The sequence below is a fragment of the Nicotiana tomentosiformis genome, chromosome 8, assembly GCF_000390325.3.
Source record: "Nicotiana tomentosiformis chromosome 8, ASM39032v3, whole genome shotgun sequence".
In the NCBI taxonomy this organism is placed as follows: Eukaryota; Viridiplantae; Streptophyta; class Magnoliopsida; order Solanales; family Solanaceae; genus Nicotiana; species Nicotiana tomentosiformis.
In genome coordinates, this window is record NC_090819.1 from 39,465,133 (window position 1) to 39,475,021 (window position 9,889).

A 9,889-nucleotide genomic window follows, 5' to 3' on the forward strand; every position below is an offset into this window, starting at 1 on the left:
CAGAGTCTGAGCAAAACACCTGCCCTCAAAGCCATCGAGATCACGTGCCCTAGGTTTGGTTCGAGTCCCAAGACCTCGGAGTGCATTACCAAACGACGGCACACGATTAACAAAGGGCCGTGATATCTGTGCCCAACCAGATATCACGGCGTGAATCTCGGCCCATATCGGCAGAAAATTAGTGACTCGCGAAAAGGAAGATTTTTACCTTTCTTAGAATTGTACCTAGGGTAAAACTCCCCTACTATATAAAGGGGAAGGTAATTATTCATTAGACACTTTGTAACACGAATACCAAGGCAATATACTTCTGTTCTCTCTATTTCTAAAGGTTATTAAAAGTTCTTGTTTTGGTTCATAAGTGCTAGCTCGGAACCAAAGGCAGATTTCTCGTTAAGCCTTTAACCGAGCTCGGACTCACTATCATCATTGGTTTGGCTATCTACTATATCTTTTATTTGCTTATCTAACGTTATTAATCACTTGTATTGGATTAGTCTACATATCCTTAAAACTGCGTAAAAATTCAATTGTTATCCATTTTTAAGGGTAAACAGTTTGGCGCTCACCATGGGGCTAAGGGTAATAGTGGTAATTTGATATAAATTTACATAATGCACTTTGTTTTACACTTGTTCTTTGAAATTTTAATTTCAGGTCAACTTAAGAATGTCAAACTCTCAATGTGGTCACTTAAACGTTGATGCTGAGTCTGGCCACCATGGCAAAAACAACAATATAGTACCCAAAAACGAGGTGCCCCCTGGTGACCCCAACGGAGTCCTGGTTGCGGACCCAATCGACGCCAACTCACATGTGGTCATCGATGCAAACCTACCGACAGATCCCGAGAATAGCGTTCATGGAGGAGCCCGATCAATAGCCCAGGGTACGCATGACAGTGAAGGCGATGGGAATAATCTGATGGTGATCTTCGAAATATTAGAAGCTCAACAGGCGGCGATAGCCCAGCTGTATAACCAAACCCGCACCGCCAGCAGAGTGGAGCTCGAATAATCCTAGGAAATCACCCAAAGGAATGAACAAACCACGAAGAGGCCGGGTGAAGTTGAACCTGGGAGCAATCCTGAAATAATAAAGATGCTTGAGGAACTGACAAAGCGGGAGGAATCGGGGGAAAAGAAGATTGAAGCCAATGACAAAAAAAGTGGAGACCTATAACTCCATAGTTGAACAAATCCTAGGAGCACCCCCAATATTGAAAGGCCTGGATTCCAAGAAATTTGTTCAAATGCCTTTCCCCCGAGCACGGCACGGAAACCAATCCCGAAGATGTTTTGTATGCCCTAAATTCCAAAGTATAACGGAACCACAGATCCAAACGAACATGTGACCTCATACACATGTGACATCAAGGGAAACGACTTAGAAGAAGACAAAATCGAGTCAGTTTTGCTGAAAAAGTTTAGAGAAACCCTGTCGAAAAGAGCAATGATACAGTATCACAACTTACCCCCTAATTCCTTTGATTCATTTGCTATGCTTGCAGATGCCTTTGTAAACGCTCACGCCCGGGCCATCAAGGTCGAGACCGGAAAATTAGACCTTTTCAAAGTAAAACAAAGAGATAACGAAATGCTCAGGGATTCGTGTTGAGGTTTCAAATAGAACGAATGGACCTGCCTATGGTTGCAGATGATTGGGCCGTTCAGGCGTTCACTCAAGGACTCAACCCCCAAAATTCCTTGGCTTCACAGCAGCTGAAACAGAATTTGATAGAGTACCTGGCGGTAACTTGGTTTGACGTCCGTAACAGGTACCAATCAAAACTCAGAGTCGAGGATGATCAGCTCGGGGGGCCCTCCGGGTCCGTTTATCCCATCAAAACTAACGACAAGTCTAAAAGAGTCGTTGATCATGAACCAAGACCGAAAAGAGATCGGTTTCAACCGTATACGAAGATCAAAGGGGTAGAGGATCCGTGCATAACCCTATAAGGCATAAAAAAGGAGCAATCGGGGCCACAATAGCTGGGGACTCATGAGTAAAAATGATTTCCACAGGCCACTCGAGGCCAGAGAGGCACCGAGATTATCAAAATATAACTTTAGTGTCGATGCTGCCAGCATCGTATCTGCCATCGAGCATATCAATGACACCAAGTGGCCTCGGCCATTGCAATCTGACCCTACCCAAAGAGACCCTAACCTGATGTGTAAGTATCATGGCACTCACGGCCACAGGACCGAGGACTGCCGACAACTAAGAGAAAAAGTTGCCCGGTAATTCAATCAGAGGCACCTCCAAGAATTTCTGAGTGATCGAGCCAAAAATCACTTCAGGAATATGGACTCCAACAAATAGACCGAACAAGAGGAACCTCAGCACGTCATTAACATGATCATTAGTGGAGTCAACATCCCCTAAGGGCCAATGCTAAAGCGCACTAAGATGTCCATTACAAGGAAAAAATGAACCCGAGATTATATACCGGAGGGGACCATCTCTTTCAACGATGAGGACACTGAGGGCATCGTGAAACCGCATAATGATGCACTAGTAATATATGTACTCATAAATAAATCTCTAGTTAAGTGTGTGTTAATTGATCAAGATAGCTCGGCCAATATCATCAGATCGAGGGCCGTAGAGCAATTGGGTCTACAAGATCAACTGGTGCCTGCAGTTCGGGTTTTAAATGGATTCAATATGGCATGCAAAATTACTAAAGGGGAGATAACCCTGCCGATGAATACCGCTGGGACCATTCAGGAAACGAAGTTCTATGTGGTTGAAGGAGATATGAGATATGATGCTCTATTCGGAAAGCCATGGATTCACAATATGAGGGAAATACCCTCGACACTACATCAGGCACTGAAGTTTCCCACACCGGGAGGGATCAAGATGGTTTACGGAGAGAAGCCGACCGCAAAATAAATGTTCGCGGTCGATAAGGTGATCCCGATGTCCACACTCTCGACATCAAAGAACTCGGAGCCCATTAGGAAGGAAGAAACTAAATAGCAATCACCGACACCGGCCTCGACCAAACCGTAGGAGCAAGAAGCAGGCGAGGATGATGATTACGGAGTTCCTAGGTCATTCATCACCCTGACGATTCCGACGCCACCAAAGCAACGGTCGAAGAGCTGGAGCAAGTGATATTGATCGAACACTTAACCGATCGGAAGGTATACCTGGGCATGGGGTTAACTCTCGAGCTCAGAAAAAAACTCATTAAATTCCTTATAGCTAATATAGATTGTTTCGCTTGGTCCCGTCTTGATATGATAGGGATCCCGCCTGAAATAAACACTCATAAGCTAAGCTTGGATCTGAAGTTCCACCCGGTTAAATAGAAGAGGGGGCCTCAGTCCGAAGTCAAGCATGCATTCATCAAAGACGGGGTATCCAAACTCCTTAGAATAGGATCCATTCGGGAAGTTAAGTATCCGGATTTGTAGGCTAACATAGTGGTAGTACCTAAAAAGGGAAATAAATTAAGAATGTGCATAGATTACAAAGATTTGAACAAGGCATGCCCCAAAGACTCTATTCCTTTGCCTAACATCGATCGCATGATCGATGCGATTATCGGGCATGAGATACTCAGCTTTCTCAATGCCTATTCCGGGTACAACCAAATCCGAATAAACCCGGGTGATCAAGAAAACACTTCCTTTATCACCAAACTCGGCACCTATTGGTATAAGGTAATACCGTTCGGACTAAAAAACACTGGTGCCACTTATCAACGCCTAGTAAATCGAATGTTCGAATAACAAATAGGAAAATCAATTGAAGTTTATATTGATGACATGTTAGTTAGGTCCCTGCGAGTAGTAGAGGACCATTTGAAACATTTGCAGGAAACTTTCAACATACTAAAGAAATACAATATGAAGCTGAACCTGGAGAAATGTGCATTCGGGGTCGGATCCGGGAAGTTCCTTGGATTCATGGTGTCCAACCAAGGGATTGAGATCAATCCTGATAAAATCAAACCTATAGAAGACATCATCGTGGTGGACAGTGTCAAGGTTGTTCAGAGGCTAACCGGACACATAGCCGCCTTGGGCCGGTTCATATCGAGGTCTTTCGATAAGATCCACCGGTTCTTCTCATTATTGAAGAAGAAGAAGAAGAAGAAGAAGAAGAAGAAGAATAACTTTTCTTGGACACCGAAATGCCAACAAGCCTTGGAAGAACTCAAATGGTACCTTTCGAGTCCACACTTGCTCCATACTCTGAAGGCGGACGAGCAGTTGTACCTGTACTTAGCAGTATCCGAGGTAGAGGTAAGTGGAGTCTTAGTCTGGGAAGAGTAACGTACGCAATTTCCTATCTATTATATTAGTAGAACTCTTGGCGCGGTGGAAACAAGGTATCCTCACCTAGAAAAATTGGCACTCGCTTTGCTAAGAGCCTCCAGAAAGTTAAAGTTGTACTTTCAATGCCACCCATATGCGCCGTAACTTCTTAACCACTAAGGAACATAATGCACAAACCCGAGCTCTCGGGCCGGTTGGCCAAATGGGCCGTAGGAATTAGCGGGTACGATATCGAATATCGACCCCGGACTGCCATCAAATCACAAATTTTGGTAGACTTTGTGGCTGACTTTATGTCGGCCTTAATACCCGAAGTCGAAAAGGAATTGTTGTTAACCTCGGGCACTTTCTCGGGAATCTGGACCCTCTTTATGGACGGTGCCACGAACGCGAAGGGGTCCGAACTCGGCATCGTGTTGAAGCCACCTACGGGTAACGTAGCTAGGAAATCTATTAAAACTGTGAAATTGACTAACAATTAGGCCGAGTATGAGGCCATGATTGCATGTCTCGAATTGGCTAAAAGCCTGGGGGCCAAAGTGGTCAAAGCTAAGTGCGACTCCCTCTTTGTGGTAAATCAAGTCAATGGGACGTTCGAAGTAAAAGAGGAACGGATGCGAAGGTATTTAGATAAATTACAGGTAACGCTGCATCAATTCAAAGAATGGCCCCTACAGCACGTACCCCGAGATCAAAATAGTTAGGCTGCTGCGCTGGCAAACTTGGGGTCATCAGTTGATGACGATGAATTCAGCTCAGGAACAGTCGTACAGCTCATGAAATCGGTAGTGGAAGAAGGCCATGCCGAAATAAACTCAAAAAATTTAACTTGGGATTGGAGAAACAAGTATATAGACTACTTGAAGACTAGGAAGTTGCCCTTGGATCCTAAAGAATCGAGAGCTCTACGCACGAAGGCAGTCAGGTTTAGCCAGTCCGAAGGTACACTATTCAGAAGAACGTTCGATGGCCCGCTCGCCATATGCTTGGGGTCGGGAGACACCGATATTGTTTTGAGGGAAGTTCATGAAGGCACCTGCAGAAACCATTCGGGGCAGAATCTTTGGTTCGTAAGATAATCAGAGCTCGCTATTACTGGATCGACATGGAGAAAGATGCAAAGAATTTTGTACGAAGACGTGACGGTTGTCAGAGGCATGCACCGATGATCCATCAACCCGGAGAGCTACTACATTCAGTCTTGTCACCTTGGCCGTTCATGAAGTGGGGAATGGACATTGTCGGTTGTTACATCCCGCATTTTCGTACGTTAAAGTTTCATCGTAAGTTAATAGACGTAAGTTCGGGAATGAGATTATTTTAAGATTATAAGCAATATGTTCTTTCAAACAAGTGATGAGTAAATTCAGGAAGGTAAGAGGGTAAGCAAATCGAAGAAAATGAATTGCATCGAAGTTTGATATTTTGAGATAAAATACGGTCCAAGCTACAATACCCCGTATTTATGGACTAGTGCCATACAAGGTACCATATGACCATGATAGCAAGGTGTATAAAGTGAGTAGTATTTTAAGTAATTTGAGATAATTCTTAATTATGTGGGCATTAATCCACGTGTAGGTAGCTAGAATGACTAATCACTACTTAGTAGGTGGACGTGGATACACCTAAAGGAGAGGTTCTCTTATGATTAGCTAGCTGGAGGCTTGACAAAACATTTTGTTCAAAAGTATAACACATGTGTGATCAAAAAGTCCCACGTAATCATGTCACTTTTGGAGACAAAGTGAAACTATTTCCTTTTCTCTACTACTACTAGAATATTAGTATAACTCATTTAATTGAAAAGGGGATGATGATTGAGAATTTCTTGAGCAGCAAAGCAAAGTAACGATCTTAAGCATTGATTTCATACGAAATTTTACTGCGTAATAGCAACGGGATTTTTGCAATTCTAAGGGAGTGCGGTACAATCTTTCCCAAGAATATCATATGGATTTTAGCTACTCCAGGTATGTTAAGGTTAAGCCCTTCCTTCATTTTGGCATGATCTCGTAATTACATCTGTTTGATAACGAGGCATAAGGAGAAGTTCATACTCCCGAATTTATATACATTATCCTAGTCTCATAAGTTACAGTATTCTCCCGTATCGGGACTTTATATTCAATTGAGTATTGTCTTCTTCCGGTCAAGAGAGCAGAGGGTCTATATATATACAATATTACAGTATTTTCCCCACCATCAAGCTATAATTGGTGGGCAGGCCCCTATTGGGCAACCTTTGATCAGATGGTAAGTTATATACTGAATCTACTGTGGCCGAGCGCCTATGAGCGAGCCCAGTATGGCCTAGATACAGAGTGTAGTATGGCCGAGCGCCTATGAGCGATCCTACTACGGCGGAGCAGTTACACGTTCTTAGCCTTATAGGGCCGGACATCTATTTTATTTACTATATTGAGAGAGTTGAGTCAGTATCAGCAAGTAAGTATATCTCTAGATCATCTTTGACTCCCAGTTACTTTCAGTTATTATATTATTAGTTCAGTTCAGCTTTTAGTTATTTTATTGCCTTGCATACTCGGTATGTTATTTCGTACTAACGTCCCTCTTTCTGGGGATGTTGCATTTCATGTGTGCAGGTTCAGATAGACAGACGGATAGACCTCCTTAGTAGGTGTTGCCCGAGTTCAGCTTTATCGGTAAGCTCCACGTCCTTAGGAGTTGTTTGATCTAGAGTTTTGTGTACATATTGTGTATATAGGTTATGGGTAGGTCGGGACCCTGTTCCGATCACAGTACATCTATTAGTAGAGGCTTGTAGACATAACCTGTCAATTAGTTCAGTATGTTGGGCTTGTAGGCCTTGTATGTATATTTTGTTGGTTTGTCAGCTGTAGTAGTTATGACGGCCTTGCCGGCCCAGCTTTATATTGATGTTTAGTCAGCATTGGTTTCCATTCAGTTTAATATTTTGCTTCGCAAATTGTATTGCAATGTGGCCTATGGCCAAAGTATGACATTATATGTTCAGATTCCCTTAGTCGCAAGTTGGTACGCAAGGAGAGGTGAGGCACCGGGTGCCGGTCTCACCCCCAGGTTAGGGGCATGACAAAAGTGGTATCAGAGCAGTTCTATCCTAGGGAGTCTACAAGTCGTGTCTAGTAGGGTTTTGTTTATAGATGTGTTGTGCACCACATTATATAAGCAGGGGACTACCAGTCATTTAGGAGTTGGTTACCGTTCTTTCAAATTAAAATCGTGCTATAGAACTGAGTTATAGGAAATCTGAGTTAAACTTACGTGTTGGCATTTATATGCACAAATGCCGGTGACTAGGAAGACTACGGCTAGTCAGAGGAGAGATACATCAGTAGGTGATGGGACCAGGAGGGTACCCCCAGTAGATGGGGCCCAATCGGAGGCCCAGGGAGAGACCCATACTGAGCCATTACTGGCTCCTCCACCACCTGAGGATATTCCTAGGGAGACCGCACATCCAGTTCCCCTTCCGCTTCCATCAGATCAGGACTTGAGGAGTGCGGTGTATTTGTTGACACAGTTGGTAGCTACCCAATAATAGGCTAGGGCACCCGCTAGTGCAGGATCTTCTAAGGGGTCTGGGAGTTTAAGGGTTCGAGAGTTTATTGCTTTGAGTCCCCCAAAGTTCACGGGGACAGATCAGAGGGAGGACCCACAGGATTTCATAAATCAACTTCGTAGGATCTTTCGGGTTATGCATGCCACGGAGAAAGAGACAGTTGAGCTAGCATTTTTTCAACTCCGAGATATAGCCATCCTTTGATACGAGGGATAGGAGAGGTCCAGAGGACGTGATGCACCTCCTGCTATTTGGGAGAATTTTTTAGATGCCTTCCTTGATCAGTACTTACCGCGGGAGATCTGATAGGCTCGAGTCGATCAGTTTTTACCTCTCAAGCAGCGCAATATGAGTGTTCGAGAGTATAGTCTCCATTTTAACCCATTGGCCAGATATGCACCATCTATAGTTGCTACTATGCAGGACAGGATCCATAGGTTTATAGCAGGATTGGCTCCAGAGTTGACCGAGGCATGTGCCACTACTGCATTGCAGGATAGTATGGAAATCTCCCTGATTCAGGCATTCGCCCGGAATGTAGAAAGAGGTAGGCATCGGTAGCAGGGTACAGAGAGGATTGAGTCAGGATAGCGTAAGAGGATGAGATTTGCCAGGTCTCAGGAGTAGTCTCGGGGTAGTTATAGGCCCCAATAATTCAAACGGCCACCTAGGCCTCTGCCACCTCAATTACAGGGTTACAAGTATGATCGCTATACTCAGTCAGGACCAGGTGAGCTCACGGGCATCGGGTTTGCAGCGATAGCGAGGTTCAGGGCATACATGGTCATTTCTGTCGCGGTGTGACATTTGTGGTAGAGGACACTTGGGCCAATGCCGAGCCGGTTCTGATGCTTATTATACATATGGAGGTCCGGGACATATGATGAAATTGCACAAATAGAGATTCTGGGGTTATGGCACAACCAGCGAATTCAGCAACAGGATCATTTATGTCGGTGCATCCTTCAGGGCGCGAGTCTCAGTCTTCGGCTGGTAGAGGTCGAGGCAGAGGTAGAGGTTCCAGTTCAAGTAGTAACCAGAATCATAGCTATGCTTTAGCGGGTCGACAGGACCAGGAGTCTTCACCAGACGTTGTGACATGTATGTAGACCATTTGCTCTCACAATGCTTATGCCTTGATAGACCCAGGATCTACTTTATCGTGTATTACCCCATTTGTCGCGGGGAAGTTTGGTATAGTGCCTGAAATACTAAGTGATCCTTTTGCGTTATCTACACCGGTCGGGGAATCGATTATTGCTAGACAGGTTTACCGATGTTGTACGGTGACAGTTTGTGGTCGTCAGACCTCTGCCGACCTAGTTGAGCTAGGGATGTTGGATTTTGATGCTATCATGGGCATGGACTGGTTGGCAGCTTGCTATGCCACAGTTGATTGTCGAGTAAAGACAACCAAATTTCATTTTTCGGGTGAGCCAGTCCTTGAATGGGTAGGTAATATAGCGACACCTAGAGGTTGATTTATTTCCTATCTGAAGGCGAGGAAAATGATCGCAAAAGGGTGCATTTATCATATTATGCGAGTTAGAGATGCAGATGCTGAGATACCTACACTTCAGCCTATTCCAGTAGTCAAAGAGTACGCAGATGTATTTCCATATGAACTTCCAGGTATTCCTCCAGAGCGAGAGATTGATTTTGGCATCGATTTGCTTCCGGGAACTCAACTAATATACATCCCTCCGTATAGAATGGCACCTGCCGAATTGAAGGAGTTAAAGTTGCAGTTAAAAGATTTGCTGGAGAAAGGTTTCATCAGACCCAGTACCTCATCTTGGGGTGCACCGGTACTGTTTGTGCGGAAGAAAGACTGCTCGCTGAGGATGTGTATCGATTATAGGCAGCTGAACAAGGTAACTATTAAGAATAAATATCCACTTCCAAGGATCGATGACTTGTTTGATCAGTTGTAGGGGCTAGATGCTTTTCAAAGATAGATTTGAGTTCAGGGTACCACCAGGTCAGAGTTTGGGAGAAAGATATTCCCAAGACATCCTTCAGGACCCGA

At 44.3% G+C, this 9,889-nt stretch overlaps 1 protein-coding gene across 1 annotated transcript; it reads left to right on the forward strand.

Moving 5' to 3' along the window:
- The first annotated feature begins 8,774 nt into the window (after positions 1-8,774).
- Positions 8,775-9,341, forward strand: LOC138897360 (uncharacterized). Its single transcript, XM_070183323.1, has 2 exons — positions 8,775-8,961; positions 9,004-9,341. The coding sequence occupies exons 1-2, from the start codon at positions 8,775-8,777 to the stop codon at positions 9,339-9,341; spliced, it is 525 nt and encodes a 174-aa protein (XP_070039424.1).
- The last annotated feature ends 548 nt before the right edge of the window (positions 9,342-9,889 follow it).

Bases quoted from the DNA above. Each gene is read 5' to 3' on its own strand.
- LOC138897360 (XM_070183323.1), top strand. From the start codon at position 8,775: ATGGCACAACCAGCGAATTCAGCAACAGGATCATTTATGTCGGTGCAT. The intron at 8,962-9,003 runs GTATGTAGACCA...ATGCCTTGATAG, and splicing joins TTCACCAGACGTTGTGACAT to ACCCAGGATCTACTTTATCG.